This window comes from Cornus florida, unplaced genomic scaffold, assembly GCF_030987335.1.
Source record: "Cornus florida cultivar Cherokee Brave unplaced genomic scaffold, ASM3098733v1 CherokeeBrave_3.0.0_Hap2_Chr06, whole genome shotgun sequence".
In the NCBI taxonomy this organism is placed as follows: domain Eukaryota; kingdom Viridiplantae; phylum Streptophyta; class Magnoliopsida; order Cornales; family Cornaceae; genus Cornus; species Cornus florida.
In genome coordinates this window covers 19694324-19713540 of record NW_026775576.1, presented here as the reverse complement: position 1 = coordinate 19713540, position 19217 = coordinate 19694324, and the positions used below count along the sequence as shown (strand labels likewise).

At 33.6% G+C, this 19217-nt stretch overlaps 1 protein-coding gene across 1 annotated transcript; it reads right to left on the bottom strand.

Moving 5' to 3' along the window:
• Positions 1 to 6594: 6594 nt before the first annotated feature.
• Positions 6595 to 9454, bottom strand: LOC132314811 (cytochrome b561 domain-containing protein At4g18260-like). The gene is made up of 4 exons (XM_059813624.1): positions 9007 to 9454; positions 8746 to 8893; positions 8019 to 8163; positions 6595 to 7137 (listed from the first exon to the last, which is right to left on the bottom strand). The coding sequence occupies exons 1-4, from the start codon at positions 9145 to 9147 to the stop codon at positions 6822 to 6824; spliced, it is 750 nt and encodes a 249-aa protein (XP_059669607.1). The 5' UTR covers positions 9148 to 9454; the 3' UTR covers positions 6595 to 6821.
• Positions 9455 to 19217: the final 9763 nt, after the last annotated feature.

Sequence of the window (19217 nt, the reverse complement as noted above, 5' to 3'; positions counted from 1 at the left end):
CCAAGTCCTAGCCATATCAATTCTTGATTGATATCCCAAGTCCCAAAATCAACAAGTTGTGCAAGTCAAGATTGTATCAAATACAATAAATACATTAACCACGTTTCATACACAACCAAGATTTTGGAACATACAAGTCATGCCCTAAGTTCATCAACTATAATGGCATGTGAAATGTCAAGAAATCATAGTATGCATCTATATGCATTATAACCAAGGTACATAGCATAAGGATTCCATTAAAGTAGATATACCACAAGTATAAGATACATAATTCAAGTAATTACTAAGCAACACATGAGTAATTAAAATCATTTTAAGACAAACGTACTAGTTCATTAAACATATTAATGAAGTCATGATACTAGGGGTCATGATTAAACCGATGGGAGCATAAAAAGGGAACTTAATCTACTCAAAGGATCAAGTTATCAAGATTACAAGGTAAGTCCAAGTGTTCTACAACAAGGCATGTCAAGGATCATATCAAGGACAAGTCTAAGATCAAGTTACTAGTTCATTTCATACAAGATTCAACCATGTGAATTTAGTTCCATACAAAGGAATTAATTAAGTATAGGTTTCAAAACTTATCCGGTTATTCTCGATTTGACACACGTGAAGGAATTTGTTAATGAGATCATGAATACCAAGTTAGAAACTTAATCAAGTTCAAAGAATCATTGAGTAGGTTTTAATTAATCCTTTTAATTAAAAATTCTAGATTTTGGAATTCATCCAATTGCTCTCAAGTTAATGTATAATATACAACATGTCAAGACTTGATTTAAAAACATGATACAAGTGAATTACATGTAAGATACGGCCATGAGTATTAAACTTCAATACTAGAAAATTAATAAATGAAAGGTTTCAAAACCTAATCAAATATTCTAGATTAAATATACGTGAAACTATATGGCATGTACATTATGAATATCAAGTTGGAAATCAAATGGAGTGAATAGTATACTCGGAATAAATTAATTAATCAATTAATTAAATATTCTCTAGATTTTAAAACATCTCCGATTACTCTCGAATTTACCGATGTTGAAGAGCATGCTAGGGCCTAATAAAATATGCTAATACACATCAATTTCAAGCTAGTTAAGGCCACATGAATTAATATTTTATTCTAATAAAATATTAAATAAAATCTTCGTTACTTGTCCAATTTCTCTCAATTTAATATATGTTAATCTACATACCAAAGGGTAATATTCTATCATGCCACATGTTTAAACAAGGCTATGGGCAACCGGGAAAATCAAATCACATGCTAGAAAATAAATAATTAAAATCTCTAGATTTAATATCCAAGCATGTAAACAAGTATCATAAGCATCACAAGCATGCTATATAACAAGAAAACAACCTAGAACACCCCCTACCTCAATTTGAGATGAAAACCTTAAATCCCCACTGAAAAAAAAGTGTCCCGAATTCGCCGAAACCGAAGGGTTTTGTCAGGGACAACACGATCTACATGAATATGAATGAAGCCCCATGAAAATCACAACTTGACCTCAAACCCAAACTCAAGAAATGGTCAGAAATGAATTCTAATAAGGAGGAATGATAGAACACGTCGAGGAGAACAAAAAACGTGAAAGCCGAAGACTTTTCACTTAGGAAAAGTAAATCAAAGGAGGAGAGAGAAGGTGTCAGCTCCATGGACATCCATGGCTGCTTCAGGTCATGCATGGAGAGTGGGGAAGATGAAAAATGAACTATCTCATCCCCCTTTTATAGAAATCTCAAAAAGTGCCCTGAACGGGCCCCGCCGAGTCCAGAAAAGTGGATTTTGAGCAAACGCACTCAAATGGTAAAACTCCGTGAATGAAAAAGATTCAAAATGAGAAAATATGAACAATGGAAGAAACAGCGTCAAAAACTGAGTCTCGAGCAGAAAGTTATGCCCTAAACAAGTTCGGCGGCAACCGGGTCCAGAAACTCTGAAACTAGAGAAAAACGACTAGAACGGAATTCTAAGAGTCCATGACTTGATGAAATGTGAAAATGAATCTCATACGAGAATCCAAGCTCCAGACGAGACATTTTGCAATAACTTTCATTAATTGCACAATGACCCCTACAAAAAGGGTTAACTGTGAAACTGTCCCAGAATGAAAATATCTTCCAAAAGATATTTTCTTAGATACCCCTGAAATAAAATATCTTCAAAAGATATTTATGAAAAACACCCCAAGAAATGAAAAAGATTCTGAAAAATTGTGCATCTATGCCCCTGTGGACACCGGGAGTAACCCGAGTACTTTCTTGCAAAAGTAAAGATACGTATTTTGAGGAAACCACTCAAGATGAAGACACGTGAAGTCAAAAACTAACTCCGAACATGAAAAGTGTGGTTTGGCCAAACAAGTGACAAACGGGGAAAAGATAGAATAGGGAAAAAGACGAAACAAGGAAAAGGACGAAAGACGCATAGTGTTCGAAAAGTGAAAATGCAGAAATGACTCGGTCCTCAAAGGAAGTTGTCAATCCACAGAAAAGAGTCTCGAAAACCATTTCCAAGCACTCAAGATGACACTAAGCGACAAGAAACAGAGCTTAGAAAAGAAAATTAAACGAAAAAAATTTATTCGTAAAATTTCAGGAAAAAGGAAAGGAAGGTAAATGTCCGGGTCATTACAGAAAAGTATACTTCTGAAAAGGTGTACTCATTGTTTGTTAGGGAAGCAGAGCAGAGTCTCCTTCAAGAATTCCCCTCATTCGAGAAAGTTAGAGATACTGGATTTGGTACATTCAGATGTGTGTGACCCTGTGAAGACGAGAACACTTGGTGGTTCTAGATAATTTGTGACCTTCATAGATGATCATTCAAGGAAGTTGTGGGTATATACCTTGAATTTAAAAGACCAAGTGTTAGCAGTGTTCAAGCAATTTCAAGCCCTAGTTGAGAGACAGACTGGGAAGAAACTGAGATACATTCGTATTGATAACGGCGGAGAGTATTCTGGTCCTTTTGATGAGTATTGTAGACAGCAGGGTATCCGGCATCAAAAGACAACTCCAAAAACTCCTTAGTTGAATGGCGTAGCAGAAAGGATAAACAGGACACTGGTTGAGAGAGTGAGATATTTGCTTTCACAAGCCTAGTTGCCAAAATCCTTTTGGGGGGAGGCATTGAGCATAGTTGTTCATGTATTGAATCTTATACCCTATGTTCCTCTACAGTTTGATGTGTTAGACCAAGTTTGGATAGGTAAGGATGTTTCCTATAATCATCTACGTGTTTTTGGGTGCAAAGCATTTGTGCATATTCCAAAAGATGAAAGGTCCAAACTTGATGTGAAAACGCGACAGTTTATATTCCTTGGCTATGGCCAAGATGAGTTTGGGTACAAGCTTTATAATCCAATTTAGAAGAAAATTGTGAGAAGCAGAGATGTCATGTTTGTAGAAGATCAGACGATTCAGGATATTGAAAAAACAGGGAAATCTATGTCTCAGCAAGGTGATATCTTGACTGATGTAGATCCAGCTCCTCTGAAGAATCTGCCATCTCAGGTTGAAAATGATGTTTAAGATGACCACCAGTGTACAGGTGATGTGGATGTTCCCCTACAGGTTCAGGGAGATGTTGAGACTGATGATCAGTTGACAGCGCCAGAGATTCCACCAGAGATTCCATCCAGGAAGTCTCCCAGAGATCGACGTCCTTCCACTTGGTATTCAGTAGAGCAGTATGTGTTATTGACTGACGGGGGAGAGCCCCAATGTTTTGCAGAAGCAATAGAAGATGAACACAAGACAGAGTGGGTTGAGGCCATGCAAGATGAGATGCAGTCATTGCATGATAACCACACCTTTGAGTTAGTAAAGCTAGCCAAAGGAAAAAGAGCTTTGGAAAACAAGTGGATTTACAGGAAGAAGCCAAATGGGTTTTCTTCACAGCCACGGTACAAAGCTAGATTGGTTGTCAAAGGGTTCGGTCAGAGAAAAGGTATTGACTTTGATGAGATCTTCTCTCCAGCCGTAAAGATGTCATCGATCCGTATAGCATTCGGCCTAGCAGCTAGTCTTGACTTGGAAGTTGAGCAGATGGATGTGAAAACTGCCTTTTTTCATGGTGATTTGGAGGAAGAGATTTATATGAAGCAGTCAGAGGGTTTCAAAGTGAAAGGGTAAGAGGATTATGTGTGCAAGCTGAAGAAAAGCCTATATGGTTTGAAACAAGCACCGAGACAATGGTATAAGAAGTTTGAGTCTGTTATGGGGTTGCAAGGTTACAAGAAGACAACTTCTGATCATTGTGTATTTGTTAAAAAATTCTCTGATGATGATTTTATTATTCTACTACTTTATGTGGATGACATGTTGATTGTTGGCAGGAATGCTTCAAGGATTGACCAGTTGAAGAAGCAATTGAGTAAGTCATTTGCTATGAAGGATTTGGGGCCAGCAAAGAAAATTCTTAACATAAGAATCAGTCGTGATAGGAGTGCCAAGAAGTTATATTTGTCACAGGAGGAGTACATTGAAAAAGTGCTTCAGAGGTTCAATATGGACAGCACTAAAGTGGTTAGCTCTCCTCTTGCTACCCACTTCAGACTGAGTACAAAGCAATGTCCTTCTACAGATAAGGAAAATGAAGACATGAAAAGAGTTCCTTACGCCTCAGCAGTATGAAGTTTGATGTATGCAATGATTTGCACAAGACTAGATATAGTCTACGCAGTTGGTATAGTTAGCCGATTCTTGTCAAATCCGGGAAGAGAACATTGGAATGCAGTGAAGTGGATCATGAGGTATCTTCGAGGCACTTCCAGTTTAAGACTTGGTTTAAGAAATGGACAACAATTATTAGTTGGCTACACAGATGCAGATATGGCAGGGGATGTGGATACTCGTAAGTCTACTTAGGGTTATTTGATCACTTTTGCAGGTGGGGCTGTAGGTTGGCAATCGAGACTTCAAAAGTGTATTGCTCTTTCTACCACAGAGGCAAAGTTTATTGCAGCAACAGAAGCGACTAAAGAGTTGCTATGGGCAAAGAAGTTCTTGAGAGAACTTGGCTTCAAGCAGCAGAGGTATGTGTTGTTTTGTGATAGCCAGAGTGTTATTCATCCTGCTAAGAATTTCAGTTTTTATGCAAGATCTAAGCACATTGATGTACGATACCATTGGATCAGAGATGCGTTGAACAATAAGTTACTTGAACTTGAGAAGTTTCACACTGATGATAATGGTTCTGATATGTTGACAAAGACCCTACCAAAAGAGAAGCTTGAAGTTTGTTGTTCGATCGCCGGAATGGCGATTCCCTCCACATAGTCGGAAAGGGGGAGATTTGTTGGGTTTATTTCCTTCTATATGGAGGAAAGCCCAAGTGGGGTTTATTAAAACCCAAAGCCTAGCTCTTTAGGGTAAATAACCCTAAGGAAGTCAGAATAAAAAGGGAGAAAGATCAATCGTAGCTTTCACAAGAAAGAGAAGAAAAACGCAGGTTAAAATCTGAACGGTGAAGATCGGATTTTGACCTCTGGAACAGTGATTCGTACTCATGAACAGTAACCGGGTTTTGGTTTTTTCTATTCTGCCTAGATTTCATCAAACGTCCGATCCCGCTTCGTCTGTGGTCCGATCGAGCTGAAATTTGGAGGAGGTTCATGACTCAATGAGTTAAAATCTGAACGGTACAGATCGGATTTTGAGCTCAGGAACAATGATTCATGCCTCTGAACCGCAACCGGGTTTTGGTATTTTTCTCTCCAATTCTCTTTGTTTTTGCCAAGATTGTTGATATCTTGATGAAATGTATTGTAGCTTCTAATTACGATTAGAGAAGACTTTGTGTACCCATTATTTGGTTGATAGTGGAGATTTCAACTGGACTAGGTCCCGTGGTTTTTGTTCCTCACACTGGGGAAATTTTCCACGTAAAAAATTGCTTGTGTTCTTGTGGTTTGGTATGATTGATTTTCTTTTCTATTATTTTTCAGCACATATAAAATTAGAGATACACTACATTTGCTTGTATATAGGAAGAAGAGTTATTCTGCTAATTTGTTTATTGTTATCTCTCCCAACATGGGTCTCGAATAAAATCAGAATTTTGATGCAAAAAGCTGTAAAATCCTAAGTGAGAAAACATATATTTATAGACTTTTAAAAACGTAGTTGTACTTGGAAAACAAATCAATTTCGTACATAATCAATATGACAAAAGTTTGTCCAAAAAGAGAAAGCTAAATCAGACAGAGTAAAATTTCCTTTTTGATCTGTAGAGTGTAACAGGTTCCAAGAGGTGAAACCGGTTCCACTTGGCCAGTATATTTTTCGTTTTAAAACAATTTTAAAAGGTTTAATATGTTGGAACCAGTTCCACTTAGGCAGTTTGGAAAACATGAAGTGGTACTTATAAATTTTTCCTAAACACCTAAACCTGAAAACCATGCATGCGTCCTCACACACTCACTCTTTACTAATGCGTTGTTCTTATCATCATGGAGTGTATCTACACGTGGACACGATTAGTCTTCAATTCCGCTTCCAACCTTGAGTCTTGAAAATCAAACCAAAAACTTACAGCTCCATTGGATTTGATTTGATAACGAAATTTGCCAAAATACAAATTTATATCTCACATTCGGTGCTTCCAAACACAAACACAATTAGAAATTCAATATACAAGCTTTAAACAGTCGTGGCTGTTTTGACGAGCAATGCTACTTAGAAAGAGGAGAAAATAACTAGCAAAACAATCATATTTGTCATACTATAGAGCACCAAGTTTATATTAAAGGAAGATCATGATAAGAAGATTAAAAGAATCCCAAGTTAGTGGAAGAAAGTCAGCATTCATTTTGCTTTCTCAACAATTCCTTCTGTTTGTCTCTTGGAGAATTCTCTTGTTCAGTAGATTGTTTTGGTTCATTCCCTAAAATCACACCTTGTTTCTGTATGTAGTCCCATTTGTCTTGGAAAAGGTAAAAGAAGGCAATGAATGCAATCTCAGCAGTAAAAATCATAGTCCAAAGCCTTACACTTCTTAATGTTTTTTTATGGTAGGCTTGTAATCCTGTGTATATGTTGATGATTCCCAGTAGAGAAACTGTGATCCCCACCGTCCAGTGCATAAAAAACCATACACTTCTTCCCTTGCTTCCTCTGTTTACAACAAATAGAGATATTATACTTAAAAAATATGTGAAGTACACATTGGACACACATTACATGAACATGGGTATGACACGTGTCCAACACTTTTGGTCAGATATATATGTACCTAAAAGTATATCATATAATTCAATTTCATTATAGGGTCACCAGCGAAAAATACCCATATGTTCTGCATATAGAATGTATTACCCCTTTTATATTATGAAAAATATCTAATATTTAATTTTTGAGCAAATAAGGGTTTGAATGCTGAAAAGATTAAAGTGTCCTTCTATAACTGAATTAAAAAAAGGGTAAAAAAAATAAGTAAATGTGTCCCTCTTTTTTCTTTTTTTCTTTTTTTTTTTGGCATTTATTGAAAGAGAAAATGTTATTTTAGAAATTTTATATCTTAAAATTGTATTTGTAACAAAATAGTGACTTTAAGTCCTTCTTTGATCGATTTTTTCAAACTTAACAGAAAAAACAAAAAACAAAACAAAACCAGTAGGGGTGAATATTTGCCCAAAATTTAAAGGTTAGGATTGTTTTTCTCTCTTTGTCCTATTATGGTTTTAAAATGAGTGAAATGCCTATATTGAAAGACATTATTTATTTTACCAAGTACCTTGTGTCATAGTTCTAGTGGTATTTTCTCTACTTTCTAACGTGGATGGTGAGGGTTCGAGTCTCCAAATGAGCAAAATTGGGTATGTGAGTGGTGTGTGTGAGTTTTTTGTCAATAAAAAAAAAAAAAAAATGAAAAAGAAAAAGAAGGCATTATTTTAGTACACCCGACACATGTAATCGAATAATCTATTGCAGATTTTAGACACGGTCCATGTAGTGAGTTAAAATGTTAGTAAATCAAACCAAGTCAATATTGTTACCTTTGTGGCCGTAAAAACCCAATAAAGGCTTGCAACCATATGACACCATAAAGGGCCAGCCCTATCCTTTGATGATTGTTATTGAAAGTGTTCTCAAAGTTCTTTATCGACATTATAGCTCCGGCTGTCACAAGAAGTACTGAAAGTATCTGTTAAAAAAAAAAAAAAAAAAAAAAAAAAACAGAGGAGATGTGGTGGTTAAGATATGTTGAACATGTACTTGTAAGTCTAATATAAGTGTTAACTACATTTTAAAACTCTATAATACCACACCTAATGTCATTATTATATTGCACGTTCGAACAAATTCCGAAACAATCAAAATTTGGAAGTGTTAGTAGTTAGTTCTCATCAACAACAACATTATAATAATTGCCCTTTCTTTCTCTCCAAGTTTCCATGATAATCTCTGCAAGAGGGGGCAATCAAAAGCCAAGTTGGTGGTAATATTTTATCAAGAAACAGTGGGCTAGTAGATTATTAATTTAAACTCTAGAATCATGCACTTAAATTTTCTTTCTCACCATGATTAAAAGTAAAAAGTAAAAGCCTCTGTAGAGATATTGTTTGTCATGTGAAATATATTAAAAAAACCTCTCATTAGTGATTTAGATTGTTGAAAGAAACAGAAATTAACAGAACCACACTATATATATATATATATATATATATATATATATATAAAATCAGAAGGTAGAAAAAGATGAACTTGCCTGTAAACAAGCATGGATGTAGAACATAATTTTGAGTCGTCTTCCGCATTCTTCTCTGTTTGACATTCTGATAATAAGAATCCCAACAGGCATCAAGAAACCCATTGAAGCCCAGAGGAGAAACCCATGTAGTGTAATTTCGAACAGCAGTTTAGGACTCAACTGTAATTGCAAAACCATACAATCAGTTAGATCATCATTTGAATTTTCAGCCGGGAAAGTAAAATAACAGGAAATGATTGGAACAATTTGATTCTGCAGGGAAAGTAAAATACCTCTAGAGTGTGGTGTTTGTTGATGGAGTGAGTGCTCTTTGTTTTGGTATGTTCTTGAGATGAGCTGACAAATGGTACAAGAATAAGAATTACAAGACTTGTTGAGATGGTAAAATATATTAGCTTCTGCACTGCACACATCTTCTAATCTTTATATCAACAAGATTCAAAACCCTTTTGTGTATGACTCTCTCTCTCTCTCTCTCACACACACACACACACACACAGTCGCTACTCTTTTGTGTTATAGAGGCCCTGAGTTTCCAATTGCAAACTTTTGGGTTCAAAGCATTAGAGAAAATAAGTTCAGAACTCAATTTCCATGCCCATTGAATTTGACTCTCTCTCTCTCTCTCACACACACACACACACAGTCCCTACTCTGCTATGCAAATAAACTACTAGGAAGGAACCAGGAACAAAGGAGTTGAGAGTATACTCTGTTATTCATTTTCTTGAGTGGGATAAGTGGGATGCTTTGAATTAATAAGAAGTGTGGGTATTACATTGAGTTTGATTAGGTAAGAAGAATGAGTGAGCAAAGAAAGTGAGGAATGGGCATGGGATGTGATGTCAAGCATGTGGGGACAGCTTGAAAGGCTTAGTGGTTTGATGGCAGAGAATGTGGAATTTCAGAGCAGAAGGATGGTCAGAATGCAATGGAGTGATTTGAAAAGAATGTAAAGTAGATCATAATATGTTACACTATTGGTGAACTATACAGTCTAGCTACTAACCCACTACCAGGTATTATGCATTGCAACAATAAGGCCCGTTTGGCAATCCCAATTACTCTCTACTTTTACTTTTTTTCAAAGTAATATTTTTGCTTTAAAATATGTGTAATATTGTCCGATTACATGTTTAGTAACATATATATGTTGCAAGATTTTTGGATACATAAAAATATGAAAACAAGTTTGAAAAATTAAATGACTAGTTAAAAATGTCATTTTAGAGTTTTTTTTTTAATTAATATTTTTTTTGGGTGTGAACAGTACTTTTGTTACGGTGTGGAAGCAATCGGAAGCACCAATTTTGGCCTCTTTTTCAGAAGCACTTTGGTACTATTCAAATCGCATCAAGTGTTATGCTTTTATTTCACTACAATATATACTTTGTATGAAGAAGAAGCGGTTGCCAAACAACCGCTAAAACAGTGTTAGGTTTCGTTTTCTCTTCAATTTATTTTTTATTTTTTATTTCTTGACATTGATCAATTGACTACCAAGATAACATTCTCTTAAACTTGGAATTATGAAACCTTGTAAGTTAATCTTTGGAGTACAAAAAAGAAATTATTGCTTTAATTTTTAAATAATATGCTTCATATTATGTGTGTGTGATTTATTTTCCAATCATGACTCAGATTAAACTACGTATGATTAATTACATAGCATTGCTAAATTTGGTATAGTGTTTTATGATCACAAACAAACTTAAGGGAACAGTTCAGAATAGAGTATATTATATATATAAGACAGGTGGACCATGACAACAACTTAGCTCATGCAACTTTTACTTGTGGGAAATCTAGTAGTGATTGCAACAGACCACAAGTGTTCCTTCCTTGATCCAACACTGCACTTGATTCTTGCAAGCCATGATGATAATTTGAAGCCTACATGAACCATATTATATTATATATGTGTGTGTGTGTGTATATATATATATCTACAACAAAGGACTTCTAACAAAATTTTATATTTTTTCATCAATTCCTTCTAACATGATTTCTTAAAAATCCTTGCATGATCCCAAACACTGCCTTAATTTAGCAATACTAATTGCCGGGTTGGGGTTGCTCTTAGAATCAAAAAATGCTTTTATTAACTATAAAAAAAAATTGCGGTAAGTAAAGTCTATGTGGCTGTCTATGTGTCAAATATAATGGGATTTATTTTAAAATATAAGGTAATTAGCTATTTGGAAAATTGTAATACTTTTTCTAGGTTTCATCTTTTGTTGGGGATTAAAGTTTCAATCACCATGTATATAAAATTGTATGTATATATATATATATATATATATATATATATATATATATATATATATCACATTGCATCTCTTTAAGAATTGTTGAGATACTTAAGATTGTATCTCCTAGGTATAATTAGATTGTGTATCTCTATTATATATAAAAGATTGTGACTTTGATCATTAATATCCATATAGTACTTTGATAGGTATTTGTTCATTTCTATAATGATCAAAACTAATGATCTATTGACTCCCAGAAACAAAAACAAAGAGAAGAATTTTAAAAAAAATTACAAAGCGTTGAAAAATTGTAAAACATTATAGTTTTTGTTCTATACTTCGTACAAATCAAATTCTTATATTTGAGTATCATGCAAATGTTCTGAAAACAAAAAAGAAGATGATACTGATATGGAAAATTAAAAAGATAAGTAAAGAAAAATGGACGTATTTAATGGAAACAAACAAGAGTAGTAATGATACCAATTTAAGTTGAAATTTTAGAATAACATGTTATATTTTTATCTCTCGGTTTTAAGTCGGGGATATTAAAGTCGTCAATATATAATATTATTTTTCAATTATTTTTTAATTTATTTGGTAATAATTTTTTTTAAAACACTTCTATTGCTAATTTTACAATTATTTCCTTTAATAAGATGTTATCATATTTGATGATAGTAATTTGATTAAGGAGTGTATATAAAAAATAAAAAGGACATGACTGTCTAATGAAAAAAGTTATTTAAAGTTTCAACTTCCATTCATAACGTGATTTTGAAAGCTCCAAATTCTAACTTTATTCAAAAACTCTATGGACTAAATCTTTTGATAACTATTAAAAACGCATATAATGGTTACCAAATACTTCTAAACGTAATTTAAAAAAAAAAAAAACGCTTTTAAACAATAAAAAAGGCAATTCCAAATGGACTTTAAACAATCTTTCTTGAAGTTCTGAAGCATAATGCTCAGCCTCCTAACATTATGATAATGATGATAACAGCAATGCAGCTAAATTATTCAAATTGTTAGAGATTCTGATTAAGATTTGTTAACATTCACATAAACTCGTATGGCTTGTAGCTTAATTTTATGTAAAGATGTGATAATAACTAGCATCTCTACATTAGCATCGTGTGACAAAACACATGAACCAATTATACCATTATACAAAAGTTGTTGATGGACATGTCACATGTGATCCCAACACCAAGTCCACCATGAAATCATGAGCTTAAAAGGAAAAAATAAAATAAAAAACTCAATAAGTATTTCAAATGAGTAAAGCTAAGCTCTCTCTTGCAAAAGCAAGGTTAAAGGTGATAGAAAGCCATCAATCTTGTTATCTCTCTACATGGGAAAGGTAGTTTAACATAAACAACAATATTAGACCAATCTCCTTCTCAGTGAAAATCTATCTTTGACAAAGTGTCTTCAAAGAGTCCTCAAGTAAGTGGGTGTTGAATTTAGAAAAAGGTTTTGCTGATTAGATGCTCCTTAACAACCCCATTAAATGAAAATAAACAAATAAAAACAAGATGCTTGGTTGAAGAGGGTGGATAACATTTTATTGTTTCTCATCTGGTGTTCCAAATATAGAGCAACAACAGATAATATTGACCAATGAATGCATATCTTAGACAGAAATAGGCCAAAAAAACAGAAGGAACAAATAATTAGCAAGAAAGAACAATGATGTGTGTGATATTGTGGCCTAAATTTGGCACGACCCGATGACTCTTTGGATGAGTTTTGTGTAGGCTCAAGCATTGGAAAATTTTTGACCCTTTGCTTGTGGGCTGTGAATCCTAACTAGTACTTTTCTATAACCCAATATATAAAGGCGCTTAGGGTTTGGAGTGTATTATGGAGAGACATTGAAAATCGAACAGAAAAGAAAGAGAGTGAGGAGCTGAAATTTGTAATCTCCGATTTTATACATAGTGACACTTTTATCGAATCTCCACTATAGACGTAGGCTTTGCCGAACCACATATAAAAATTTGTATTCTTTGTATGGTGTGTTTACTTTTCTGTCATGTTTTTTATTATTACTTGGGTTCGCTGCATTTGTGGTAACAATGTGAACTCACAATAGTTACTATTTTGAGTATAATAATAGTCATGTTTTAACATCGAACATCAAGACACAACCACTAATCAATTTTATTTTTATTTTTATTTTTATTTTTATTTTTCAACTATTTGAGGTTGGTTACATAAATTATATCCATTTTATCTAAGGTCATGAATCCTATCGAGTTTAATACCGATATTTGTGGGTCAAAAAAGATGTCAAATTAATTTTTAATATACCATGGAATGTGCAAATTGTGTACTTACCAAATGTTGTATCTGATGGGATTTATATGCCCTGGCATAGCAAATTTCTATTTGGATTATAGTAACATATGTTCCTGACATATCTGAAATATTTATGAATTATATAATTGGTGAATTAAATGTATTATGTTTCGATTTATTATGAAATTGATAGTGTCCACTTGATTATAAGAGATATTTATATATGTATGTGATAACAATCAATACATGAATATAAATAGTAATCATAAATTGTTCATAGTCGGTAATTATGGAAGGACTCATAATTAATTAAGACTTGAACTGGATTCGCGTTAGGTTGAGATATATTGCGAGAGCCATTGTATGCAATTGCTCCCTATCACTGTCATAGTTTTTGACTCCTAAGCATGAGAGAAGTATAGACTTTTTTATTAATTAGTAATTACTTTGATTTGTTCGGTGGAATCTTCAGAATCCTTAGACCGACACTTTGGGTAATTATGTAATTAATAGTTAGAGGGTTATATTTTCAATATTTGCATCATTGCTACTTATATTTATTTTGTATTGATTATGGTTGATCACAAAGTAAATTCGAAGACCTTCGTGCGTTTTTAGACAAAATGATTTATTATATATTTATTTATTTAAATTATTATTTTTGTCAAACAAATGTTTTATTGTGTTCAAGTCGGAAATAATCAAAGGTACCAAAATAAATATATTAATTAAGTAGTCGGATTGATGGTTTTATTTATCCGATAACTAATTATGCATAAAGAGGTCAAAGTGTAACATTGACTTAGAGGTTATTTATTATTTACTTGGAGTTCAATTAATTTCTTTTAGTGGTGTAGAAATTAATTAATGAATTAATTTAATTGGGTCTATGGACCGGGCCGATTATTAATTCATTGTAGCCAAGAAAATAATAAGCCCAATAGGATTTTTCACTCATAGCCCAACTTGATAATGGAATCCTATTAGATTTGAGATATGTGAATTAGAGATAGAGAATGATTTATTGTTTCGTATTCTTATTTTTATAGTGCCTATATATACATGGGTTCATGTATATTTTAGGAGAGACTTTTGGAAAAAGAAAAAGGAATATATATATATATATTTTTCTCTCTCTAGATTTTAGGGTTTGCTTTCTTATCTAATGGAGGCTCCCACAAGCCTAGTTTTCCAAGGTTATTCATGGAGGCCTATGAGTGATTCCTAAAGGCCAGACTATTACCAAAAAGATGAAGATCCAAGGAGAATGCATCTAGCAAAAGGGATCTACAATAAGTGAGAACATTCACTTTAGAGGAGAGATGTAAGGTTTACTCAAACCTTAATGTAAGTATTCAATCTATTAATTGAATAATACATAATATTTTATTTTTGCATAAAACTTGTCTCTATGTGATGAATCAAGATCTATGTATGAAAATCCCTCGAAAAGTTTTTAAAACTTGCACGTTTCCCAATAGTGTAGTAGAGCATGGTTTGATTCATTAATAGAGATCATGATTTTATGAAAATCATCATTCATGGATCCAAAATTATATTCATATATATTTTTATTGATGTATGTTGATGTATGATTTAATATGTTGATATATATTGATACATGATGATGTATGTATAATTGTGAATGAATGATGATGTATGGTTGGGTCATGGACGAAGCTTATAGGTTAATTGAACGTAATTTATCTTTGGATGAATATAATTAAGGCTTTGATTTAGCCGTTTGAAAGTTCAATGATGTAATTTAATTTTTTTCATTGTATTTCAAATTGTAAATATTTTTAAAGTCATGTAATCTTCATCAAAGGATGCTATGAAGCTTCAAGAAGGTCTAAGAGGATTTAATTTTGTTTTAGGAATTTTTTAGAATTTTTCTGGAATTTTTTGGGCCAAATTATACTTTCTGGAATTTTTAAAATTATTTTATGAAATTTTCGGCGACCGCAGCGTCGCCGGCGGTGAGAAAAGGTGCTGGAGGAGGCTGCAATCAAGTGCAGCACAAAGAAGTTGCATCTGGCACATGAAGAGCACGCGCCGGAGAGAGGATGCTTGTTGGCGCGTGAGGAGCACGCGCTAGACTAAGCCAATGATCTCCACGCGCGTGGCAGCATGTGAAGGCGCGTGCCACGCGCCAATTTTCCTCCCCAGCGCTTAGCAGTGCATGAAGGCGTGTGCCACGCGCCTAAGCCTATCCCCAGTGCGTGGGGATGAGTTGCAACTCTTCTAGGCGCGTACCAGCGCGTGTGAGGTCCTCCGGGTGTGTTCCAAGTGGTGTTTTGCTTCTCCTAGTGCATACTAGCTTCCTATAAGTGATTACAAACTGTTGAAGGACGCCCGTACAACAAGAATAGTATTTAAATGTTAAAAGCTGATTCCATTGGCCATTTAAATTGCTTCTGTCTGTTGTTTAATTATTTATGTGATGCATGAAATAATTAAATACTGATTATTATTGTTCATGCATTGGATCCATGATTTTTTTTTTTTTTTTTTATCTAAATGACTTGATTTATATTAATTAAATTATGAAGATAAATTGAATTTGATTGCTAATTAATTTGAAGGCATTTATTGGGAAATGAAAATTTTTTTTTGTAAATTATTTTAAAATAATACCTCAAATTAAATATTAGTGAATTATTTAAAATCCAGATATTTTTTAAATTTAATTGGATTAAAATCAAGGCGTTTTGCATGCATTAAATCATGAATTGAAAACCCTAATTATATATAATTAAAAATTAAGTGGGAGCGGAGATTTTTATACATTATCCCACGGCCTTCGTTATTATACCCATTGTAATTAGATCTTCAAAAATAAGGCTCTACGCATGATTTGAAGAGTCTGAGATTACAAGAATGGTTGTCTCATGAAAATAAAAATATTAAATGATCATTGTAATTAGATCATTAAAAACAAGGCCATACACATGATTTAAAGAGTCTGGATTATAATGACAAGATATTTAATGTTTTATTTTTCATTAGAGCTTTAATAACGTTGGACATTCAATCTAAAATCAATAGTGTTAGCTCCCCAACGGAGTGGTCTACACTAGGTGATTTTAGAAGGGCTAAACAAAATTGGGAATCATTTCATATGATAGACAAGGCACTGTCTTAAGAGATATGGAAATGATGGGATTTACTCGCCAATAGCAATAATGAACTTCGCCAACCGAATAAGTTATTGGCATATTGGTTATCCGATTTTTCATGCAGTGGTTAAGGGACCCATATATTATTATTTTAATAGAAGTGCTCACCTAATAACAAATGAATCCCAATAATAGTAATAATGAACTCCTCCATCAGGATAAGTTATTGACGTATTGATTGTGTGATTTATTATGCTACGAAGTTGAGGAACCTGCATTAATTAAAATGGACTGTTCACCAATAATGATAATGATCTCTTATTATATTGAGATTTATTATATTATGTGGTTAACAAACTCATTTTAATTTTAAATATGCATGATAGTATTAATAATTCACTTTAGATATTGTATGAATGCATTTATATTCAGATATTATGTCTAATCTATTTTATCTGCTTACTTACATATTCAATGTATTTGGACCTCATTTATATTGACTGGAAAAGGAACTTAGATATTTTATTCACAAAGTAGTGGTACAAAATATATTTACTACTCCTAAACCTAATCCTTTTATTTTAAGATACCTAAGAGAACATTAATACATTTAATAAGTGAAATAAGGCAAATGATAGGACTTGGTGCAATATTCTAGATTTTATCTCGAATATACTCCAAAGTTAACATTTGCATTATTTTACTTTCTTCAAGCATCATGTTAAAAATCAATGAGATGTTTTGGTGAGATTAGATAGAGTTTATGCCTTAGTACTGTATCAGACTTGATTACCATTGAGATAGTGTAAGGAACTCCAATAAGAGATCGTATTTTGAAAATGATTGTTTATTATTAAAAAATTTAACTAGAGCTTAATAGGGCTGACTTGAGTGGTAAGTTTCAAGTTGACATGATTATTGCCTTGTTACCAAACCAATTCAAATTTTTAAAAGTGAACTAAATAAGGAACCGGTTTGAGTTCACACTTGCTGATATTCTTATAGAGTTGGTAACATATGAAGGGATAATCAAAAGTATAGGCATTCCAATCAATCTAACCTAATCTATACTATCTTCTTCTAAGCCCAAATGGAAGGGCAAAACAAAGAAGAAGGATGGTAATAGGACTAGGCTAGCACAAAACATAGGTATCCAAAAGGTTAAAGGGAATAAGGCAGTGTATGTTGAAGGCGAAGGAAACTGTTTCTTTTGCTACTAACTAAAATACTAAAGGACGAATTGTCTAAGCAATGACGTGACATAGGAAAATGTATATTTAATCATTGAGCCATGTTATGTGGTTGCATCTATTAATTCCTGATGGATAGATTCTGAAGCCACTAAACATGTTTACAATTCGTTGCAAGGATTTCAGGAATCTAGAAGCCTCGCTGATATAGATATATATATTTGTCTTTTGACTTGATGCCAAGGTTGTAGCTAAGTCAGTGGGAGTATTACATCTGAAATTAGAGAGTATGAGGATATGAGTATTAGAGTACTATATTTATGCACAGATGTTAGACACAATCTAATTTTTGTTTCACTTTTGGTTTATAAAAACTGTGTTGTTATTTTGTGTGATACCCCTCGATTTTAGAGCCACGGGTGATCAAGTCCGAGCACAGATCTGAGGGAAACTAAACAATTAATATATAAACAAGCAGAAAATAAAAACTGAATTAAGAATAAACTAATAATACGCTGAATGAACTCTAAAATAAGAAACCTCAAACTTGTAATCCACCTAGTGGACCCCTAATTCCAACTCCTTGAATAAATTTACAAAATTTAAATCCAAAAATAAAATAGAAAGGAAGTCCTATGTAATCGGAAGAGTGAGTGTCTGTATCTGCATCAACACGATCAAGCTCTCAGCCTGGTACGTCGAACACCTGAAAAATAAAGGAGTGGGTCAGGCCCACATGCAAGTCCTGATCTACTATGATCCAAATAGGAATTCGATATGCAGATACATCTTAGATAGACTCAACAATATCTAGAGTAGTCCATATACATATATATTACACACTATAGGACGCTCACTAGTCCAATAGGTATGTCTCAGCCTGAGTAGAGATACCATGCAAATCGCACGTAATGTGGTTAGTGTATCTAGACCTACCAGGGAACAAAACCACTGTCCAGTTATCCATTATAGGCGATATACGCACCCTAACCATGGTCCTGAGACTCAAGCTCATACCATGGCACCATAGCATAAATATATAAAGTCCGTTCAAAGTGTGTCATTCAAAAAGTTTATTGACCTGACACATAGTTATAAGTAGGACTTAACTTTTATAGTTAATCCATCTTATTTCAGAGTAGGTAGGTCTTAGTGTTTGAACTAAGCCATCCCTAATATGCCACCGTCCCATACCAGTGCATATACATCCATATAAGTATGACTTAACTTTTATAGTTAATCCAACTTATTTCAGAGTAGGTAAGTCTTAGTGTTTGAACTAAGCCATCCCTAGTATGCCACCGTCCCATACCGGTGCATACAATCCTCCCAAGAGCATAGTTCATAAAATAACATTATGCATTCAACAACCATTCTCCAAAATATGCATCAATATAATTTAACACATATATATGAATAGTAAGTATTCAACCCAAACATTCCAAGTTGATCACCTCCATTTTCCTGGTAATAGCAAATGATATTATATTTTTTTTTCATGCGAAAACTTAACTGACTTTCAAAATAACCACCCAAGGTTTAATTACCCTAGCGGTTGATAAAATCAGCCTTCTCCCCACCACCTCCACGAGATGTAACTTAATGCAAAGTGTGA